General features: G+C 36.9%; 1 protein-coding gene across 1 annotated transcript in view; it reads right to left on the reverse strand.

The window, feature by feature from the left end:
* LOC131049578 (peptidyl-prolyl cis-trans isomerase FKBP42) overlaps nucleotides 1-25,220 on the reverse strand; it is a 97,105-nt gene that overhangs the window by 22,075 nt on the left and 49,810 nt on the right. The window contains exon 4 of the mRNA XM_057983634.2: nucleotides 21,189-21,278. Coding sequence (XP_057839617.2) covers nucleotides 21,189-21,278 — 90 coding nt within the window. The remainder of the gene's footprint in view (nucleotides 1-21,188; nucleotides 21,279-25,220) is intronic.

Genomic DNA, 25,220 nt, shown 5'->3' on the forward strand with positions numbered 1-25,220 from the left:
AGGATGATAAACAAGAAGTTAACATCAAAATTTGACTAATTTGAGCTCAAATACAAAGTTCGCTCCTATCCTTCAGTCAAGGACCAGGGCAAAAATCCTAAGAAGGGCTCATTTGGTCTTGAAGACATAAGTTTGGCATGCGTAGAGCAAACAAAGGTGATCATTGCCTACCTCACGACTCGATTTGGTAACTTGGAAAACAAGGACCAAGGAGTAAAAGCAAAAATCGCTCCTGTCCCTCACCAAGGAACCAGGGCGAAAATGGTCTAAAAGGCATTCCTTCCAAAGATGGAATAAGTCACACTCAAAATACATAGCGAGAACCTCATTTTGGACGCTCGGGATGAAGTTTCAAATGTGAAAAATGAAAGATGGAGAACCTAAAAGCAAAGTTCGCTCCTGTCCCTCTCCCAGGGACCAGAGCGATGTGGTTTGTATCCCTTACATCTCTCATGTTTTGGCGCCAATAAATGTTGAAATACATTAAATGCTAAAATTCGATAAAAACTTTGAATTATTTGATTAAAATGGCATTTGAAAAATAGCGCATAAGGCATTTAATAATTGATTGGGCCTTTTAAAAAATCGAAATTATTAAATACAAAGGCACTTAATTTAATTAATTATTAAATTAAATAAAAAAGGGAGAGCGCTTGGGTTATATTTCCATATTTTTTACAAAGTCGGCCTCCATTTTATTTAAAATTTATTTATTATTTGCCTTATTTCCAAAAGTCGGCCTAGAGGTAATTAAAGAGGTGAGCGCCTATAAAGGGGAGGTATGATATCGCATTTCAAATCATCATTTAATCATCCTTTCACATGCAATTTTGGAGAAGAACAAGGAGAAGTACGAAATCTAATCAAGAAAGGAGTGTGAATTTTGTTGCAAGTGGAGCAAATTTGTCCTCAAGGTGGTGAAGTTAAGTAAGGAGGCGCCTTTGCTAGAGGAGGATCACGTTGAATACTTCAAACTTCGTTTTTGCCTAGGCGAATTTCCTAATTTTGCATTTTGTTAGAGTTAGCTCTCAAAGCGAGGTGTGGCGAAATCCTCTTTTGTCTAAATTTTGAATTTTAGTCGTCCTAGTCTCAATCTTGAAATTTTGAATTTTGAAATTTTGAACTCAATCGTATTTAGGAAATGATAACTCAAAGACTTATCATGAAGTTTCCTAAATTCAATCTTTAATCTAAATCTATATTTCTATATTGCAAAATCTATTACTTATTATGAAATGTTGTGTAGGTGTTACGATGGCGACTCCGAAGGCGGGAGCATCCACCAGTCGTCCAGCTCTCATGAAGGAAGATCAAAAGAATGAAGAATTGGAGACCAAGATCGTGTCGAAGTGGAGCAACATTGGAGATACCAACTTGGGAAACTTCAGTACGAAGAAGTTTCGAGAGGTCCCTTACATTGGCAAGCCATCACCTGTCGCCAGGAGGATAATTGAAAGTGGCATCATTAAGGCGGTCAGCTTCCCTCCAGCAGTCCAGTGCCATGAGTTGATGATCGAATGTGCTCGCCATTATGATCCACAGTCAAGATCGATTGTGTCCAAGGAGGGAAACACTTTGGCTTACCTTTCAGAGGAGGCTATAAGTGAGGCTTTCCATCTTCCAGAGCACAGAGATATGATCTACAAAAGCATAGAAGGAGCCAGATCCATGTACGAAGATGATCCAGACACTTGCCTAAGCATCATCAATAAGAACTGGTTACTCAAGAGTCGTCCTCGCCTGAGCAAGATTCCGAATACACCACATAGGATCGACTTCCAGGAGGAGTACAAAGATTTGATAACACTGCTCAACCGAGTCACAGGAGCCCCTCAAGCCTTCTATTTTGAGAAGTGGATGTTCTACTTCATCCAAGTGATAGTTCAGGGAAAAGGAACAATTCATTGGGCTAGAATGATTAGCCATTGCTTGGATGTACAGTTAAGGAGACTGAAGGCTACCAAGTCCTTCCACATGAGTTCATACATCATATATGCCTTGATCAGGAGCTTTGAGTATGCAGGACTACCTCACAGAGGAGTGATTGGAAGAGGACCCGGGGAGGTCAGAGTTTGTGATTCCTATGTTCACTTGCATCATCTGCCAGGAAGTAACTACAAGATAGTCAATGATACCTTCACGATGAACATCACCAGGACGTTGCAAGGCGAGATTCACAATAGGCTATCTCAGGATGCACGAGAGTTAGTAAAGAGGTACGGTGCTTGGTTTATCCAATTTCCGAAATTTACATATATTAGAGTTCATGGATGTCCTTCACCTCCATACATGTTGCCGAGATATCAGAAAACAGAATAGTGTTACTTGAGGTAACTAGACAATTGGCAGCTTGTGCGAAGGCATTCAGACACAGACATGGAAATGGAGTTCCTGTGCCTATCATATTGGGGAATTCAGTTGAGGTATGTCCTAATGTTCTAGCCATAGATGATGCAGAGGAGGAGTTAGCTTTATATTCTTTTTCATTCTTTGCCTTGAGAGAGAGCTTTGATCCTTATGGGTATATAGAAGAGACAGTTGGAAGAAAATATAAGCATGAGTTTCAGATAGAAGACTTTGTGATGAATCTCTTAGATGATCTTGAAGTGAAAAGAAAGATGCATTCCAGATTGCCTTTAGACTTCATCAAGAAATGCAAGATTTACAGAGTGGCCGACCAAGCTCAGGACAGTGGTAGACATCTCCAATCATCTTATGATCGAGAAAGCAAATCAGTAAGGCTAGATTGGAATGAACCCGAGGTTGTGGATCTAAATGCTTTGATGGCTCCAGTCTTGTCTTGTACTCGCAGATGGGTTGATGTGCAACATCAGAAGTTGAGAGAGCAAGGCATATCTATGACTTTTACTTTGGAAGAAAGACCAGCAGAAGGTGGAGCAAGTGTAAGTGAAGGTAATCCTAATCCCAGAAATACAAGCGAAGGCAACCTTCGAAGCGTAAGCGAAGGCAATCCTCATCCTAGAGGCTCAAAGAGGAAAGAGAGACCTAAGAAAAGGGAATCCTCCAAGAAGAAGCAAGAGGCCAACCGAGATCGTTCATCCGGCACATCTTCTCGACAAGAGAAGAGGACATTTCAAATGGAGGAGTCTATGGAATCAATGGTACAGAACGATAAACAGGAAGAAGGACAGGCACCTCAACGATCATCAAGTCAATCTCTCCAAATCAATGAGCTACATGAAGACAAGAACGATAACGAAGTAACATCTCCTCTCAAAGAAGAAGAAACATTGCCTAAGGAGATACAGGTTAAAGAAACAAGATCTGCCATCCCAGATTGGTTAAAGGAAAGACTAACAAGGGTGATTGTGATCGAGGACGAAGACAATGTGATTGATTTAGAGAGCCTTGTTGGAAATTCTCAGGAAGTGACAGAAAGGAGGAAGGCTACTAAGATGTCCAAGATGATCAGAGATGAGACAGGATCCAGGAAATTGCAGATAGCTACACCGGCAGTAGACAAGTATGAAGGTGAGATCCTCGCAGAGGAATATGATGTAGAGACATTTGAGCTTGGTCCACTCACAGCCGAGCAGACACTAGATGAGGCCACCGATTCATTTGAAGCATTAAAAGACAAGCTTAGGGAAGAAATGGAGAAAAATAGAAAGCTTGAGAGAGAGGTCGGTGCATGGCGAAGCTACTTCAGTCATCTCAATCAGCCTTTGGGACGTCAGGATCCAGCAGTATCTCCTGCGCAGGCACTTCCCCTTCAATCAATTGGTGAGGCAGAGAGAGTCAGGAGTTTGGTCCAGCTTATGAGCTCTTGGATTGACAAATCTCATACAGTTGCTATTGAATTTGCAACAAGGATGATGCAGACCATTCACCGGGCTATCCAGGTTCTTGAGATCATCCACAACTTAATGATAACGGTAGCCGCATTTGCTCATACTAAGGATGTTATCATTCCTATTCTGCAAGTAATCAAACAGACATCAAGGAAGGTCCTAGTACAAGAAAAGATAATGGATGGAGGACCTCATAGTTTACTTCAGTGGTCAACTTTACTCCAGATGAAGGAAGTTCTCTTCGAGGACATCAATACTAGATGCAATCATGTTGAGGAGGTTATCCACCCGATCCAGGATAGAGTGTTTGAGGTACTACGTACTATTCTTGGCAGGAGGATCGAAGTTGAGACAGATGTGGATCTACAGGAATTGGAAGAAAGGGTCAAGGTCATCTTTTGCAAGGATGCGAATGTTATCACAGATGAGCAACGGGACTAGATATTTGCTACCATGCTCCTGATTGAGAAGACCAAAGAACTTGAACCTGAATGGGACGCTACTCTTCTCAAGGCTTTTGATCAAGTCATCCACTTCGAAGAACGAATGAGGAATCTTCCTGAGATTCCAATTGCTGAAATCGAAGGAATCGTATCCAGATTCATTGCATATGCTAAAAAGGAGCATTGGAAAGGGAATAAGATTCTAGAAGAAAGGTTGTTATAGATGACATGGCACCTTAATTGTCATTGGTCTATGTCTCCTAGGTTTTTGTGCCAAATTTAATATTTGGCTATGCATTTAATATTGTTCAATAAAAAGGGGACTATTTGTAATAAACCCTAATTAGGGTTTAGGTGTCATAATCTTGGCCATTGATCTTCTTTTGATCTGGACCGTTCATTGTAATTGAGGATGCTATATATACCCTCATTTCTTTTCATTTTGCAGTTAGAAGAAGTTAGAAAATAGAAATTAGATATCAGCATTAGTGATTAGAGATTAGCAATTTGATAGAAGCAAGTTATTTTGTAGCAAGATTGAGCTTTGAAGAAGGAATTTCAAAAAATTGTTGTTTATGATGGCTTTGAGATCAATAAAATATTGAAGTTATGGTGTTTTATTGCAATTCTTGTGGCTATTTTCATGGTTGTTCGTTTTCTTGAATCATTCTCAATCAAGATAGTATTTTATTTCGAAGGACAAAGTGTTGGACTTGATCTTTGGTGAGATTCGCTTTCCAAACCACTAGCTTCTTGTTGATTGTAGGAACGCCTTGCGTGGTCAACTGGAGAAACTTGAATCACCTAAACCTTCAATCGTCATTGAACCTTGGATATGTGCCTTTGTAGTAGTGTCTATGATCCTTGATGAATTGAAAGATCATTTGTTACCTTAGAAGATCGCATCAATTTCAGTTGAGTTGTTATTTTATGGCAATATTGAAGTTGGTAGAATCTTGCCAAGTCTCGTCCACATTGAGTCATTCTTAGGATTAGATTAGAATTAATCTCTTGTAAGCCCTCCTCTTTTGATCTTTTTTGAGAATTTGTTAGTTTAGGAAATTCTATTTCGGAACGTAAGGCCCCTTGATGACACAGCAATCACAACGACCACTGGTGCTTATCCACACGTAGAGACCCTACTTAAAAGAAAATTGGAGTCACCCTGATTGATCCTTCTTACGATATCTTCAGCAATCAAAGACTTTATTCAAGAGAGGATAAGGTACCCTTGGGTATTTTATTCTGTGTATGATTGTGTATAAAATACACGTCAACACCTCCCAAAATTGCTTGCCTCTGCAGTAAGCCCAAATGCTCCAACCAACACCCAAATCCCAAATTGATCTTGGATGCAAAAGTAGCTTCTGCTGGATTACTTTGATAGAATTATCATTTGGTACCCATCCAAAACTGAATTGTATCATATGGACTTGACAAGTATCTAACATGTGTATGAAGTCCATCCACTCTAAATAGTTGGTATAGCTCAGGTCAGCATTCAACCAACTGAGAATCAGTCCTAGAGAAACATGGCCGCTGTCCAAGAATGGTAGAAGCCCATCATCAAATACCCACCATGGGCTGAAGTGACAAGGCCCTGCCTCTAACTCCAACCAAACAGCTGCCAACAAGCAGCTACGAAATAAAAATTTAATAAGCGGCATGGTAGGGCAGCCATCAACCATCAAGGTATGAACTGAAAACAAATTAATGAAATCTGAAATCTCTTCTTCAATTCGTTGTTCCATGAGGTATGCTTGCTCATTGTTTGGTGCAAAGCTCACCCAACTTGAATTAGCCATATTTCCATTCTCCCATAAACCATCGGAAACTGAAAGCAACTTAGGGTAAACCATAGTTGAACTACTTGACAAAAGCAAAAACTCAGCGAAAACTCGACAACTTAAAAAATTGCTTAAATTTAATTAGAAATGCATTTTTTTTGCAAAATTCAATGAGGAGATGCATCCAATGAGTCAATTAATGGGTACAAAAATGAAACAAGCTGAGTCTAGATATATTTGATTGATTTAAATGCAAATTGGGTACAAAATGGCATCCTCTTGTGGAATGTTGATGGCTGATAAACTGAAACAAAATGAAATAGCAAATTGTTCTTGTAAAACTAAAAGTAAATACTACATCAAAACATTTTACATCTTCCTTTTCCCAGCTCTAGTGAAAACCAAGGGAGAGATAGAACTAGAGGGTCTAGTCCTAGGAGTCCGATGTAGCATCCCCACCCCACCAAAATTAGGTTGAGGGAAGCACCGCTCACAGGGATCTAGGGGTGAGAGAGGGGTAGAGAGATAGGTCTAGATCTTGGGGGAGAGAGAAAAGAGTGAGATATAGAGTAGTAGAGAGAGGGGATAAAGGAAGAGTGATAGGGAGATAGATAGGTCTAAAATTTGGGCCAGATAAAGTGAGTGAGATAGAGAGAACGAGAGAATGCTGATAGAAGCCTACTGATTACTGAAATTTGACTGTCTGAAAATTTAGAAGATCTTCTAAAACCTAGAATTTGCATTATAACCCCTAGAGATTTGAAACCACTCTCAAACATCCTGCCAATATATACATGAAATATAACTTAAATATATTGAAAAGTGACTTATACTTCAATGTTATATTTCATGTATATAATCTGATGAAGAGAATGAGCCTGACTTGAAAAAAAAAATTTAGATACTTTTTTGACATGTTTGGGCCTCATTTTTAACTCGCCAAAAACTCTAGCAAGTTTTTCCCAAAAGCTTGGTGAGTTTCTTTTGCGAGTCAATGGTGTATATACTTGTCGAGCCAAAAAATCACGAGTTTTTCAAAACTCACCAAGGACTCTGTGAGTATTCCATCTCGATAAACTATGATATCAAGGTGTCCACATGCCATATGTAACCTCCAAGAGGGACCAAGAGGAAACATTATCAACATTCCCACAAAAGTATTACAAAAGGGCATACTTGTTTCTCCACTCTTTATCACAAAAGCTTGCATATCGACACAAACAAAGAAATCAAATGTAATCAAGGAGCTTTTGTTCACTATAATTAAACCACTCTATGATAATTTTTCAATATGGGACTGCATATAACTAGAAAATCAAAGCTCTTTGCACATGCTGTGAGTGGGACAGCATCATACTCACTCACAGTAACATCCTCCTTATTAGGGTATGTCAATTGGTTCTCTAAACATAGTGGTTTGCAACCTTCCCACTGAAAATCACATACAAAACCATAATTCTCTAAGCTATCAGCAAAGGCATGTCCTTTAACATCGGGTTGGAAATCACATTACAAATTAAAAAAACAGGTTGTCTCATACCAAATCAACACCCATCTCAAACAATGGATTATCAATGAACACCAAAAATTACTCCTCCAATAGTGGTCCTACAAGAAAAATGAACTACCACTATAATGAATATTAGATTCATAATTTCCACGTGTGCCACCATTGACTCCAAGGCTATGCCACTCCTTTGGAGCATGTTGAATGAGTTGCTACATTCTTCTAAGTGAAGCTCCACAACCACTTCCATCAGACATTCCTCCAAGCACATGCTTTCTTCCATCAACATCAAACTTCATTTCCAATGTTCAAAAGTTGAGGTATAATTCTCCAATAGACCAAAATCATGTCATGCCCAGCACGACATCCATCTCTCCCAAACTAACCACATAGAAATCACCCTGGAAATCGTAGTCACTCAATCGAATGGTCAAGTTGAGAACCCTTCTGTTACAAGTGAGAATGAAGCCATCTACAACTCTCATCCTAAATCCTTCGAATTCTTCAACTTTGAGTCCTCTCCTAGCCACTAACTCTTCATAGGGTACTTATGGCCCAATTCCCAAGGACCCTTGCATTTAAAGCACGATTTCTTCCTTCTCAAGTCATTAAGAGTCTCATCTTCAATTTTTTTAGAAGGTTTCTTTGGCTGGTCTGCTCGTTCTTGCAACTATCTCTTGTCCTTATTAGAGGGAAAGGACTTAGATGATACCTTGCCACTAGGGGCAGCAAGTTCCATGCTCCTAGCTTTCCTCATGGCCTCTTGCAGAGTGGGAGGGTCAAATGCCTTGATCCAACCGCGTAAGGGCTCCAACAATCCCTCACTAAATAGGATCACAAGCCTCCTCTCTGTGATACTAGGAACCATCACAGATAGTCTTTAAAACTTTGAAATGTAAGACTCCAAAGAACTTTGTTGTTTGAGCTATGCAAGCTCCCTAAAGTACATCTCTAGATCCTCCCTATGAGTTTAGTAGTAAACTCATCAAAGGTGGTAATAAGATTGTGACTCAATGTCACCAAACCATGGTACCACCACTCATGTGCTACGCCATCCAGGTGTAAAGTAGCGAACTTAATAGCATCCTCCTCTGGCATAGGCCTTAAAGAAAGAAAGCTGTCCAAATTCTAGACCCAAGCTCTTCCAGTGCATTTATCACTGCCATCAAAATGTGGTAAGATTACCTTGCTCACAGCCTGTTGGAAATCCCTCTAACCCTAAGGTGCTATGTGCTCTGCCCTAATTGTTGCACTTGATCTCAACCTCTTCCGATTCATAAATTTCTCTAACGTCAACATCTCCCTGATCTCTGGGGGTAATGCCATATACTCTGTGTGATGCAATCTAACCTCCTCAACTATAGAAGTTTGTGGCTCTTGCACTTGAGCCTGCATAACTAGTGTCTCCTCCCTATGAGAAAAGGTAGGTTGTGGGGATCTAAGCATTGAACCTGTAAAGGTTCTCCTATTCTTTGCGGTATGTTGTTCTGCACTCCTGCTGGACTCAATCCTCTCGCTAGTGTGCGTAGTGTGTTAAAATGAATTCTGCTACCTCAATTATCCTAATAACTGGAACATCATGTCCATCATGGTGTTAAATTGCCTCTTCGCTCTAGTGTTAGGACTAATTGATCCTACATACCCCTTGTCCTTTATAGCCATTTGGCCTATAACACTGTCACTGGAGAAACTTTTGTGAAGACCAATGATACCTGAAACAGTCTCACCTTCTAGAACCCTAGAACCTTTGGTGGCTGCCACTGATTTGTTCCTCTGTGGTACTGCTACAACTTTTCACTCATGAATTTTCTCTACACAGGATGGCAGGAAAACTCTGCTTCGATACCACTGAAATATCCAACCCTGATCTATAATTCGGGTTTTGGAATATTTTCTATTGCTTTGCTTTCTTTTCTTTTTTGCTTTTCTTTGCTTTTTTTTTTTTGCTTTTCTTTGCTTTTTTTTTTTTGCTTTTCTTTGCTTTTTTTTTTTATTTTTCTGAGATTTCTATTTGTTGTGTTTTGTTGCAATTTTCTATTTTTCTGATTTTGATATATAAATATTGAAATGTAAAAAATGCTTGGAAATAATGCTATGAATTTGAATAACAATTCCAAATAATTTAACAACAATTTCTTCAAACCCTTAACTCTAGATTGCATTTAATAGATCAACAATGCATACCCTTATCAGCTACAAATAATATTATCAATTGAAAATACAAATCAGATACATAAATTCCAATGCCTCCTTGAATGATGATAATTGCTGATTATTGGAGTCCACAGAAAATCTGAAAACTCTCTTCAAAAAACCCCACGCAACCCTCAAATATATATGTGGTGAACCCTTGGAGTGTACAGCCTGATTGGAAGAAGGAACAACTGGATTTATGAGCCCTTAAACTGCCTTAAATCTGAAAAATAATTGATCTTCAATCTGCTCTTGAATTGATCCTCTGAATGCCCTTTTTCAACTCTTTAAATCAAAATCCAATGCACAAGTATAATCTCTAGATGAGATTATCCACTGAATACCCTTGGATGGTATCTCACACTTGCAGATATTGTCCCCTCTGAGAGTTTTCATTCCTAGAAAGCTTGAAGCTTCAGCAAAGCCCTTGCTCTTCAATCTCTATCAATTTTCTCCAAAATGAATAAGTGAATGAATGCCAAAAAAGACTTAAATTAACCTTTTATAAACCTCTTCAAAACCTACAACCCCTAGGCAATTAAATGAATTTAATAAATTACATTGAATATCACTTAATGGCATTTAATAAAGTTGGCATCCCAATTAGGCTTAATAATTGACTTTATATCATTAATAACTAAGGGCTGTGATCCTTAATGGAAAGGAGCTTTCTTCAAAAGAATGCATCCATTATGAAAAGGTATCTCTTTTCATTTAGAGATAAAGATATTTATATAGATCAGGAATGATGGTGGGAGAGGAAGATATGGGAAGTATATTTGACATACACTAATATATATCTGAGTATAACAAGCAGATCAGATTTATATAAGCATTGAAAAGGATCAAGCAGGAATCTGAATAAAGGAATAATATTCAGCATACAGTCCCTATGCATTATATGAGTAAATGGGTCTGATGCATAATGAATGGACGACGATCTTACTGATTTGCTATTTTGTCATCCATATAGAAATGGATGTAATTAACATATTATTGTTAATATATATATATATATATATATAGCTTCAGCAAAGCTGTCATCCTATTATGGAGGGAAGATATATATATATAGCTTCAGCCAAGCTGTCATCCTATTATGGAGGGAAGATATGTGCATATAAGGAATGCAAGTAGCATAATGGTCCATTCGAGTTGGAAGACCCCAGGTGGGGCTGAGTGGACGAATGGTGGGTATCATTTCGTGCCCCTGGGCTTGATGGATAGGCTCAAGGCACCTTGTATTGTTAAGATATAGCCCTCATGAATCTAACTAATGGTAAATCCGTTATTATCTGGAGAGTGATACATTAACAGAGTATACAGTTTGGAAATTAAACATAAACAAACTAATTGTTATGAACGGTTGCCTCCGTAGGGACATGTCCATACATGGCAACTGCCACGTATGGACATGTCCCTACGTAGACAACCTTTCCTGTTGTATTTAAACCGGATTCAATGATGGAGACGATCAATAACTCACGGCAACCAGTCTTCCAGAATCGCTGTCATTTTTCTTCGATCCATATTTCACAACATGGTATCAGAGCCAGGTTATTAAGAGAATAAATTAGACAGCCATATTACTCATAAGCATTTATCGGAAGTAAATAACAAATCAACGCAGAGGATATATCCGACTAAGAAAATATTCAAAATGTCAAGTAATATGAGAGTGGAAGATAGACTCGAAGGAGCCTCCAACTTCGTTTCCTGGAAGATACGAATCATTGCCATTCTTGAAGAACTAGAATTAGAGTCTTACATAGAAGAAAATCTAGACATGCCAAATGATGAACTAGAGAAATCTACCTGGAAAAGGCGTAATAATAAAGCAAAGAAAATAATTATTGACTCAGTCAAAGATCATATTCTTCCATCTATAGCCAGATTGCCTAAAGCATATGAAGTATTTAAAACCATTAAAAATACATATGAAGTTAACAATGCGAGCAGAATGTTAAACTTGAAACAACAACTTTTAAACATTAAGATGAATAAAGATGATACAATATCTATATACTTTTCAAGGATATCTGAAGTAAAAGACCAATTACAAACTATTGGAAATGAGGTAGATGATCAAGAAATCTCTCTCATAGCTCTAAGAGGATTACCAATTTCATGGGAATCCTACATTCAATGTATTAGCAGAACACCCCCCTTACCCAAATTTGAACAACTTAAGAATGAGTGCATTCAAGAGGAATCTCGACTAATCTCAAGAGGATTAGGGACAAATAAAGGAGGAGAAATCCAAGCACTTAATACAAATACCTTCAACAAAAAGAAAAAGTTCTCCAAACGGAAGAGAGGAAATAAAAACCATCAGAAAAGAGATATGTCTAAAATTCAGTGTTACAAATGCGACAAATATGGGCACACTCATAGGAATTGTCCAGAAAGGAAGAAAACACAAGCTACTCTAGCTGAAGTCAAAGGAGAAAACTCACTTTTCTTCTTAGCCCTATCAAGCGAAATAAATACAAATAAAAGCACTTGGATCATAGACAGTGGAGCATCAAGGCATATAACTGGATTCAAAAATCAGTTTGAAACACTTAACGGGCACTCAAGTGAAGAGGTTACTATTGGAGATAACTTCACATATCCTGTGAAAGGAATTGGGACCTGTACTATCAAACTAAGAAATGGAGTATCTCTACAATTAAAGGATGTTCTGTTTGTACTTGGAATAAAAAGAAATCTAGTCTCAATCTCAGACCTAGCTGATCAAGGATATCGGGTTACCTTCAATGAAGATAAAGTTCTACTCTGGCCTAAAAATACAAATATCAAAAATGCCATAACAGTAGGTTCAAGAGATGGTAGCCTATACAAACTATGCAGTGATCAAAAGGAAGCACTAAATCTTGAAGTTTCAAATAATAATGAATTATGGCACAAAAGATTAGGACACCTAAGATATAGTGCTCTATCCAACATAAAGAAGATTACTTCAGGACTGCCCCAACTAAAATCTGAACACACAGGCATTTGCAAAGGATGTGCCTTGGGAAAGAATGTGAAAGTTTCTTTTCCCTCAAGCGAGCACAAATCAAAAGTTATTTTAGAACTAATTCACTCAGACCTATGCGGTACCATGTCAACACCATCCCTAACTGGATCCTTATACTACATAATCTTTGTTGACGACTACTCTCGAAAAACATGGATATATTTTCTAAAGTGCAAAGACTCAAATGAAGTACTATCTAAGTTCAAAGAATTCAAGGCACTAGTAGAAAACCAGTCAGGGAAGAAAATTAAGATGTTAAGATCCGACAATGGGGGAGAATATACATTTGACAACTTCAAAGACTTTTGTAATTCTGTTGGGATTAAGAGGGAGTATATTGTACCATATAATCCACAACAAAATGGAGTAGCAGAAAGAAAGAACAAAACCATAATTGAAGCAGCAAAAGCCATGATGCATAACCAAAACTTACACACCTCATTCTGGGCAGAAGCTTCAAATACAGCAGTCTACATTCAAAACAAGATGTCCGCACTCAGTTCTAGAAAACATAACTCCTGAAGAAGCTTTTACAGGGAACAAACCAGACTTAAGTCATTTAAGGATATTTGGCTGTCCCGTATATATACGTGTTCCTAAAGAAAAGAGGACAAAACTAGAACCATCCGGAAAAAGAGGTATCTTCATTGGCTATAGTGAAAATACTAAAGGATATCGCATTTACATTCCAGGAAAAAAATCTGTTGAGATAAGTAGAGATGTAAAGTTTGAAGAAAACACTACACTCAAAGAACCTAAGGATGATAACATTACTAAAGAAGAAGAAGATCACATAACTGAGATTGAGAGGGAGAATATCATAGAAAATTCCAAACCTTCAGACACTGAGAGGGAGGACATCATAAGAGCTTCTGAACCTCTTGTTGATCAAAATATTGAAACACTCAATAACAAGAAAAGACCTCTATGGGCAAGGAAAATGATTGAAGAGAATAATGTAGAACCAAATGAAATTTCCAAAGAAAATAAGAGAACAAGAACTCTAAAATGTTATGTTGCACTTCTAACCGAACTCACAAATTCTAAACCAACAAATGTCAGAGAAGCCTTATCAAAATAGGCTTGGAAAGATGCTATGGTTGAAGAATATCAATCTATACTAAAGAATGATGTTTGGGATATAGTGCCTAGGCTAAAAGACAAATCAGTTGTCTCATCCAAGTGGTTATTCAAGATCAAATATGCATCTGATGGCAGCATTGAAAAACATAAAGCTCGCTTTGTGGCCAGGGGATTCTCTCAGAAAGCAGGAATTGATTATGAAGAGACATTTGCCCCAGTTGCCCAGTATACGTCAATAAGAACAATCATTGCAATTGCAGCATCCAAAGGATGGAAAATTCACCAAATGGACGTAAAGACTACCTTCCTAAATGGTTCAATTGAAGAAGAAGTATATATAGAACAACCAGAAGGATTCACCATACGTGATAAAAATTGCTATATTTGTAAACTAAAGAAAGCTCTCTATGGGTTAAAACAAGCACCTAGGGCCTGGTATGCAAGGATAGACAACTATCTCTCCAAACTAGGGTACTCCAAGAACCTAGCAGATCCCAACATCTACTTCAAGGCTTCAAATGGCAATATGATTATATTGGTCCTTTACGTGGATGATCTTTTGATAACAAGAGAGGATAATCTCATTGAGAAATGTAAGCAAGATCTGGCAGCAGAATTCGATATGAAGGATCTAGGGCTTCTACATTATTTTCTGGGATTAGAAGTATGGCAGAAGAAAAACTGCATCTTCCTAAATCAAGGAAAGTACACCACAGATATTCTAACTAGATTTGGGATGATGGAGTGTAAGCCATTAGCTACACCAATGGAAACTAATTTGCACAAGCTGAAAATCGAGGCAAAAGATTTAGAACCTACAGATCCCACACTCTACAGACAAATCGTCGGTTCACTCATGTATTTGGTAAATACTCGTCCTGATATCTGCTATGCTACAAATGTATTAAGTCACTTCATGTGTGAACCTAAGAAGATACATCTAATGGCTGCTAAACACATTCTAAGATATTTACAAGGCACAATTGGACTTGGCTTAAAGTATGAAAATGTTGAGATTCAACTTGAAGGATATTCTGATTCTGATTGGGCTGGAAGTACCACTGACCGTAAAAGTACTACAGGGTGTTGCTTCAGTCTTGGTTCTGCTATGATATCTTGGTTCAACAGAAAACAGTCAGAAGTTGCACAAAGCTCCATCGAAGCAGAATATATGGCAGCCTCCATGGGAGCTCGTGAAGCAGTATGGCTAAGAAAGTTATTATTTGGATTATTTGGAAAAACTCTAAATTCAACAATAATTCACTGTGATAATCAGAGCTGTATCAAGCTCTCAGTAAATCCAGTTTTTCACAATCGATCCAAACATATTGAGATCCCTTATCACTACATAAGAGATATGGTAGATCGAAACGTCATAAAACTAGTGTACATCAGTACTGAAGAACAAAATGCTGATATCTTCACCAAGCCACTTGCAAGATTGAAGATAGAATACTTCAGAAGTAAACTTGGTATGACTAGATTATAATTGAGATTATTAGGATGAAATTCCTACCATGTGTAATTTGTTCATGAATAAATAAATAAAATGTATATTGCAATATTCTAACTGTGTTCAAGAAGATGACGATCTTCTTATGTTTAAGGTTACTATTTCAAGGTGACGATCTTGACAATAGTTGACCAAGTGTCAAGATTGACTACATTAAGTTGTTGTCCCGGACTATGCCGGATATCTTGATCCTAAAGTATGTGATCATCTCATGATTGACTTCTTAAGTGATTGTCCCGGACTGAGCCGGATATCATGATATTGAGTTTATTGTCATGACAAGACTATATTAAATGTTGTCCCAAATTGTGTCGGAAGTCATGACAAAATATGCTCCCAAGAAAAGTACTTAGATCCACTCCTGCTAAGAGGGAGTGTTAAGATATAGCCCTCATGAATCTAACTAATGGTAAATCGGTTATTATCTGGAGAGTGATATATTAACAGAGCATACAGTTTGGAAATTAAACATAAACAAACTAATTATTATGAACGGTTGCCTCCGTAGGGACATGTCCATACTTGGCAACTGCCACGTATGGACAGGTCCCTACGTAGGCAACCTTTCCTCTTGTATTTAAACCGGATTCAATGATGGAGACGATCAATAACTCACGGCAACCAGTCTTCCAGAATCGCTGTCATTTTTCTTCGATCCATATTTCACAACATGTGTGACTCCCATGGTACTTCACAATGTGGATGGGTTGTTGGGTAAAGCCTGAAGGGAATCCAAATGTACATTATGTAAACTACAATGATGGTTAAGATAATGTTCCTAACCCTAGTAGGAAAAATTGAGCTTATATTTAACATGATTGAGGGGTCTCAATCAGGATCTAATTGGTAAAGTTATACATCTAACCATCTAACATTTCTTATCTGAATGGAATTAGTGATTTTAGGGCAAGACTATGGCATTGAAAAAGGGGAAATTACAAATGGTATCAGAGCTTTGATCCTACCATCCTGTAGGGTAAAGATGAACCAATGAATTATTCTAGTCAATGAGAAGGAATCTAACAATACATGTATTCACATGTATGCTCCGTGTTTGCATATATCCACATGTATGCTTCGTGCATTTATGTGTATGCTCGGTGTTTGGTTCATATCTGATGAGTTTCCAGCATGTCTACTCCATGTGTGTCTATGATTACTTTATGCTTAACAATTATGAAAATGCTTAGTACAATTAGTTCTAGTACAGTTGGCTTAGACCTGATATATTTCCAGCACGTCTATCATGTTAGCACAAGTTGGCATAACCAAGATAATGGAAGAAACATCACTTGGTGTAGAACCTCCAATTCCTAAATAACATTAGAGTTGCAAAGAAGAAGGTAATTACACCACAAACTCTAAGGGTTGATCAAGATCCACCTAGTAACAAAGAATCAATGAAAACTAACTTTGCTTGAGGACTAGTGAATCTTGGGAAGGGTGGACTGTCATGCCCCACTTTGATTGTAAATACCCTAACAAAAGAAAATTGTCTTTTCAAAGACTTCACAATTTTCTTATCTCCTAAATCGAACACAAACAAGCAAGAAAGTTGAATGGCCGACCCATCAAAAGATGGAAATGATATTAAATAGAATTAATAATGAAATTATTGTTATAGCTAACTTCCTCAAAGAACATACAGCTGAAGCACGTAGACTTTCCACATAATCTGGTACCATGACTCGATTTGAAGAGAGGGCATAAGGAGATTGATATTAATGCTATTAAGACTCTCAAGACATATGTCATTCATATTATGGCCGATTCAATAAGATTCATTTGATTGACCAATCTAAGGACAAAGATAAGTTTAAGCAAAGATTAATGGGATGTGTTCGCATGATGTGTCGCACAGCCAGTATTCACTTTGTTAAGATAGCTGATTCTATGTTTAAGATATAAAAACCAACTATACAGAGGTGGTCGATATGCTTATAAAGACATTAAGGAAAGCAATCAGTGAAGTCAGCAATTTCATTATAATGACAGCAATTCATGTGATAAATAATCATCCATATTGGGTAATAAACTAAAACAAAAGGTATCTGTTTGCAGCTATTACCATTGTGAAAAGGTGCAAGTACATATAGAAATGATATTATATGCAGCAATTACTTTATGTGTAGTGATTAATAAAGAATGAGAAGATTAGTAAGGTAATAACAAAGGGCTGTGATTCTTAATGGAAAGGTGCTTCTCTTGGAAAGAATGCATCCATTATCAAAAGGTATCTCTTTTCATTTAAAGATAACGATATTTACAGAGATTGGGAATGATATGGGAAGTATATTTGACATACACTAATATATATCTGAGTATAAACAGCATATCAGATTTATATAAGCATTGAAAAGGATCAAGGAGGAATCAGATTAAAGGAATAATATTCAGCATACAGTCCCTGTGCATTATATGAGTCTTTGGGTCTGATGCATAATTTATATAGAAATGGATGTAATTAACATATTATCATATATATATATATAATCAGCATACAGGCCCTGTGCTTTATATGAGTCTTTGGGTCCAATGCATAATGCATGGACCATGGTCTTACTGATTTGATATTTTGTCATTTATATAGAAATGGATATAATTAACATATTATATATATAAAACTAACGATGAAGACTTCTTTTAAGATTCAGCCAATCTGCTGTCCCATTATGGAAGGGAGATATGTGCATATAAGGAATGCAAGTAACATAATGGTACATTTTGTAAATGTTTGTGTACGCTGCAGGAGATTTTATTTACCTGCGATGGTTGTGCTATTATCTTCTGTTGTTCGACTTCCTTGTGATCTGCCAGTTGCTTTTATGTAGCTGTTTGTGTATCGAATTCCTTGTCACCGTCACCGATCTGCGTCCTTGCTGGCAGCAGTTCTTTTCATATCTGTCTCCACACTTCTTGATTGCGCACCTTTGAATGCTTCATGTCTCCGACGGTTCTTCTCCTATTCTCTTCGTATTCCTTCTGGGAAGAGATTCTTTCGTGTCTTCATCCTTGTGGCTTCATTTGTGTCTTCGTCTATGTGGCTCATGTCGGTGTGGGAGGAGTTACAGTTTACTTTGTAACTATCGCCGAGTTTATGACGTCTTAGCTTTCCACCTTTCTCCGTCTCGAGTTATCTATTTCGTGAACTTGTTCTTCTTTAAGAGGAGTGTTTTTGCAGGTTGTCGGTGTGAGAGGTGAAATTCTTAAGGACAATTTATATATATGTGTTGGTGATTATTCGTAGAGTAGTTGTTTTTTGAGAAACGACATCTTCTTCAAAATCGTTGCATCTTCATCGGTCTTTTTGTATTGTCTTTGTGTGTTCAATTAATGCATGATCCTTTCATATTATAGAAAGGTTATATGTCGTATATATGGTAGAAGCCATCATTTTCAGAATTTTTTGGCTTATACTGTTGATTGTCAGAGTGAAAACATTGTATCAGATTTGTGCCAATAATAAAGGTTGATTTTTGATGTGGCTGGGTTTTTCACCCTCAGGTGGAGGGTTTTCCCAGGATAAAATTCTATGTATCTTGTTCTTGTGAGATTTTCTAAGTTGCAGATTTCTGTGTCTTACCTTTCTGGTTCTATCTTTAAACACATTTGAGTTGGGTAACCCCAGGTGGGGCTGGGAGGCCAAATGGTGGGTGTCATTTTGTGCTCCTGGGCTTGATGGATACGCTCAAGGCGCCTTGTATGATCACCCATGGTGCTTCATAATGTGGATGGGTTGTTGGGTAAAGCCTGAAGGGAATCCACGTGCACATTATGTAAACTACAATGATGATTAAGATAATGTTCCTAACTCTAGTAGGAAAGATTGATCTTATATTTAACATGATTGAGAAATCTCAATCAGGAATAGGATCTAATTGTCTAACCATCTTATCTTTCTTATTTGAATGGAATTAATAATTTTAGTGCAAAAACTAGGGCATGGGAAAAGGGGACATTAAATTAGAAATAAAGGGTAGTGGTAGTCCTATAGCTACGAGATGGTTTAGTGGTGAGCATTATTCAAAAATACCACATGTTCTGAAATGTGAAGAATTGTTAGCACTTAAACATGGAGAAAATGATAAATTCCCAAGACTGCTAAAATAGAACTCAAAGTTCAAAAATAGGGTAGTATAATAGGCTTCTAAGAGACGGATTTGTGTGCATATGCACGAAATAGAATGCACAAAAATAATATTTGCACTCCAATTAAGTACTCTGAACCATATAATACTTAGGATAGGTTGCTCATCCATCCCATCTTTCTATGGCATTTTCAATGATATACTTCAAGAAGTTCTGCACATATACTGTCAGAAAAAATTTCAAATTTCAACGTTTCTTTTTTGTAAAACACAGTTCCTAGACTTGCCAGATACTTGGCAGACTTGCCAAGTCCCAAGCTGAGACAAGCCATCCAAGGCATATAGACTCGACTATGAATCTCAACAGGTTCCCACCTGACTCACTGGGACTCAGAATCAAACTTAGATTTATAAATAACCGCAAAAATAAATAAAAACTAAAAGTATAAAATTCTATACCCTGAAAAATCAAAAAAACATGGTTAGGGCATAATTAGCACTCTATGGCTTTGACACACATTTTTTTAAGGGTTTGGAGTCTGGACTCTTGGAGTTTACTTAAAATCATTAAAATTATGATAAATGATATGCACTATGAAGGTCAATGTACTCTCAAAGGCCTTCATTTGGGCTTGATGGTGAGGACTCCACCTTACAACCCTACCCTATATTGCAAAAGACAGCACACCCAGGAAACTGCAGTTGACCCCACAATGAGCACTGTCCCTTTACCCTGCTGGAGGTGGCAGACCCCTACTCTAGTTTTTAAAAGTAAATAATAAAAATAATTTTGGGCCAGGCTGGATGGAAAAGCAACACATTTTTATTTTTGATTTTTTCCGAATTAAATCCCAAGAAATTAAATTACATTTATACTTTTAGTTTGCCAATTCAATCCCAATCCTGAGTAATGCTACTGTGGCTGCAGCAGCATTGCAAACTTGTCTGGCATATGAGTGGAGGACTCCACATAGGGCTAGTGATGTTGGATGGAGTAACACAAGATCCTCTCTACCATAGTTCGTGACCCCATGTTGTGATTTTTGTTTTTGATGCCATGAATACCATAATCCATAAGTTTTTTACACCTGAAACACTTGAAAATATTTTTACATTTAAAAATGTCATTTCCTTCAACTCAAATCCACTTCTGCATTCATTTGATCAATGTATATCCATGTATGTTATCAAAGTAGCTTCCAATTGATCAGTTTATTATGTCTTTAAAGTTCATCTAGGGGAGGGTGCATAGTAAAAGATTTAATCCTTACAAAATCTCTATATTTCATAGTTTAATATTTATTCAATTTGTCAAGCCTTTGTTGAGTCTGAATACCAAGATTGAGTCTTGCAAGTTTGCAATTATGTTGAAAAGAACATGTTATTCCAATTTCTTCTAGACTAGGAATATAAGGAAATGTTAAAAGATGTATACTATGATAGCATTATTGAATATATGTGTTGGTTTCATTGTTGAAAACTATGAGATCTATATGAGTTATTAAAAATAACAATTGATCTTCTTCCAAGGTACTACACTTCCAATTAAAATGTCTCTAATTAAATTAAAATATCCCTGATACAGTCCCTCCAGCAGATTTTCAAACATTTAACTGAAAAGCGCACAAAAGCAATTAGGCACTTACTTTTACAAGGAAAAAGAAATGCTGCAAAAAGATATTTGAAAGAAGACATGATACTCAACAAAATAAGGACTACAAACATTGTCAGACAACTTACCTCTGCCCAAAACTAGTTCCAGAGGTTGTTGTTCTTGCCAAGTGTCCTCAAACTTATGCATGGTGCTTTCAGTCCATGACCTATAGTGCACTGCCACAGACAAAAGGATCATGGATGATCATTATTAGATCAATTCACTAAAAATCTACAAACAAGTAACTTTTTTATTCTATTTAATTGCTAGATTCCAAGTGAAACTTAAGGTAGCTTAAATCAGCATCCATGGAAGGAGATAATGCACTTCATACTACAGTTATTCACACTGTTGATGGGGATAGGTGCAATTTCATATGGTAATTATTGACAACAATGTTTTCGGTTCTTACAATGGCTACTAATGGCTGGTAATTATCGACAACAATGTTTTCAGTTCTTACAATGGCTGGTAATTTCACAACTATCATTCATGGTCAGCGAATTGACTCCTTGATCAGCAAATGGTCCTATGATCAGCAGCAGCAAATCATCTTCAGTCAAGAATATTGCAGATAAGTTCATCATACTGCTGTGTATATGCTAATGTTCATATTGCTTCAAGTGTTGAAGTAAACTTGTAAAGTCACATATTGATTATTGCCTAATATAAACTGAGATTAATTGTTGGGTTTTTCACCTCTAAGAGGGAGGTTTTCCCAAGGTACTCTTGTGTTCTGTGTATTCATTGTGTTATTTCTGATTATTGCTATCAATCTGATCTAAAATTGACATGGTATCAGAGCCAAGTTCCTTCTATAAGGCCTAACAGCTTGAAGGAAGAACTTGTACTTCTTTTTGTGCAGATTAGGGCTGAAGAAGTCTACGGTGAATCAGAAAGTTCAACAGCAATGTCTGCTTGACAAATTGAAGGCATCGATGGGACGATAGCAAGAATAAGATTTCAGGTGTTCTCATTCCTCTATTCTCAATTGTAGGGTCCACTTGGTTTGGAGATTTGCATCCGATTGCCTTATTGTTATCGATGTCTTATCTAGTGCACAAGGTTCTCTTGCTTGTTAACTACTTCATCTGAGGGTACTTTCATATGTCAGTTTGTGCACTTGTTTTCAAATCTTAGTATTCCTTTTATTTCTTTAAGGGTTGCATAACTATCTTCCTAGGGTTTGTAACAATCACCCTAGTTCGAGCTTTGTTCTTGTGTTAAGAATTTGTTCTAATCCAGTTTGAATTATTGAAGTTAGTATTTGGTTATGCCCTACTCTCTATTTTGAGTATGTTTATCTCTCAACCTATTTGATGTGGTTTGCTATGAATATGTAATGATCCGAATTGATGCATTGATCTAAATACATCCTTGGCACTTAAGATTTCAGCAAGTGTACTCAGATATAAAACTAGGAGTATTATGATGGATATAACAACAAGCACAAATAGGAAGATTGAAAGCTGAAATAAATTATAAAAGATTCAGAAACATGGAACCTTAGTTGAAAACATATAGTGTCCTCTAATCATTGGTGTGGTAGGCATGTAAAGGTAAGATGTCTTAGTCATCCTATTTAGTATCTATGCCCAGTGATGACCCTTCTATCTTCTTCTGATGATACTTGCTGCATAGTTCAGATGCATCATATTTTATCTAAATCTTGAAATGCTTAATAATCTTGCTGGTGTGTCTCCTAACATCATACGGACTATGGTCTATGTTCTATAATAAGATTGGCATGTAGGACTGGGACTGTGTAACACTTGGTTCTTTTCAGCTCTTCATAAAAGGCTCTCATGTTCTTTGTTATACATTTATTATAACCTTGCTCTGATCTTCTTGTGTAGAGGATTGCCTTTAGCTCTAATACATTTTCTATCATGGCTTTCACTATCCTCACATAATATTCATTGTGATATTATCTCTTCAATTTGGGCATACTACCTATTACATTCTTGAAGTAAGTATTATCTTGATGATGAAACCTAAGATGAATGAGGTATCTAACTTATTGAAGTTGTCTTTTGATCATACGCTTGTACTCAACTACAATGTGTATCCTTTTGAGTGGTTGATACTCATATCTGATTTTGCGCATTGGCTGGAAAGAAAATTTGGCTTATATACCTTGCTTATGGATTTTGCAAAATGTTAGATTGTCAAAGTTTTCTGAAGTCATACACTTGCCTTAGTTTTCTGATGTGATGAGGCATTGCTAACTCTCTGTTATTCAACTATGGAAAACAATTTTACATTTAAAGAATGTTGTGTAGCTTTACACTATGATTGAAGTTGATCATAGACTGGCAATATCCTTTTGAGCAATCTTGGCATTGTTAGCTTCAGATTTGTCATTGATGTCTACAGTAGTCCTTGCTGTCAGAAAGATCAATTTGCAGATTGTTGGTTTCAGAATTATTTGCTGATAAAATGAAGCTCTGATATATTGATACATAATGAAGATTGAAATACTGGTATTCATAATGGTTGTTTGGTTTTTGGATATGCACAGTATACGTTTACATACCTGAGCATTGTATAGTGATTGGATCTGCACAGCAAGTTCAATCTGCTATTGGTTTTTCTCAGTTATCTTTCCTGTTTGCAGCGATATTATCATCATGTCAAATTTCCTCCTAATGTGTTAAAGGTCTTTCCAGACGTTATAAAGAGAAGCTTTATAACCACATTATTTCTATCGGGTTTTAGTTAAGGATGATTGATTCAATTAATGTTTGTAAGCAGTTTGGGGTGGTTATGTTTTAAGTAACTTAATTATATTTGCTCTCTTTTGTTCGATTAGAACTAAAATGAATTTAGTTTGGAAGAAACTAATTGTCAGTTGTTAGTTGACAACTGTCAACTAATCTCAAATCGGTGATAACTAATAACCAAATTGCAACCGATTAGATGAGTGTTTTTATAAAAACTTGTGGCATTTGGAGAAAAGTGTGATGGAATTTAACGAAGAAAAATGATATTGTGATCAACATATTTTGAGATACACAAGTTATATCTGAAGTTTGATGATGATACAAGTTTAGTATTATGGAGACAAAAGATTATTCACACATGAATGTTTCAGAAATATTGTGCAACCTGTGTTCGAATCAATCCACTACAAATTCAGATTAACATTGCAGGTGATAAGGAAACATATTCTTTGTCTCAGATCTATGTGTTTGTTAATTTTCAGAATAAAGATATTTTCAGGTTGAACAGGTTAGATAACTTCTGGAAAGGATTGAATCTGTTAATGTTTGTTCTGAAAGTCATTTGCAGATTACAGATTGGTGTTCTGAGGATTATTTGCAGATTACAGATTGACGTTCTGGGAATTATTTGCATGCTTTGCACTATTCACAGTAATATGCAGATTGCAGATGCTAAGACATTTGATGTTGGATATTTTATTTGTCACTGAAGTTTGTTTCTACTTTACAGAAAATAGTTCTTTTACACTGTCAAAATAAATATATCTGGACTGTATCAAATCTATTATACAATTGGATTATGTTTGAGAATTAAATTGGAGGGCTGGTGTCTTTGTAAGATCTTTTTATTGGATTTGATATCTGAGTTGGTACTCAGATCAGTCAATTGTAACAGCAGATGAGTTGGTGCTCAAAAGAGTTCGGTGATTTTATTGGGTTGGTGCCCAAAGACTGACTGGATTGGTGTCCAAAGGATTGTAACTTTTCAACTGTGAGGCCAGATTAGGACAGTAGATCCTAGTGGCATTTCTCACCGTGGTTTTCCCACATTGGGTTTCCACGTAAAAATCTTGTGTTGAATATTTTTGTGGTTACATTTTTTTCAGTTTCAGTTTGCTATATCTTTCATATTTCAGTTTGCAACTGATAAAATTTTTGATTTAAAGATATTAAAGATCTTAGTCTACTACTGATTCACCCCCCCCTCTCAGTAGTAGGTAAGTGTTCTACAAGCATATGTTGTCAATGGTGGAAGTCTAGTCAATAAAGAGATATTTAATCATGTTGATGCTTCTCTTCAAGATATTCTTGAATTACTTCAAGCTTAAGAGGGAGCTTGGTTTCTTCACTTGAAGGTATGCCAAGATCATAATGATTGTGCTATGGGTCCATTTC

This window comes from Cryptomeria japonica, chromosome 7 (assembly GCF_030272615.1).
Source record: "Cryptomeria japonica chromosome 7, Sugi_1.0, whole genome shotgun sequence".
In the NCBI taxonomy this organism is placed as follows: Eukaryota; Viridiplantae; Streptophyta; class Pinopsida; order Cupressales; family Cupressaceae; genus Cryptomeria; species Cryptomeria japonica.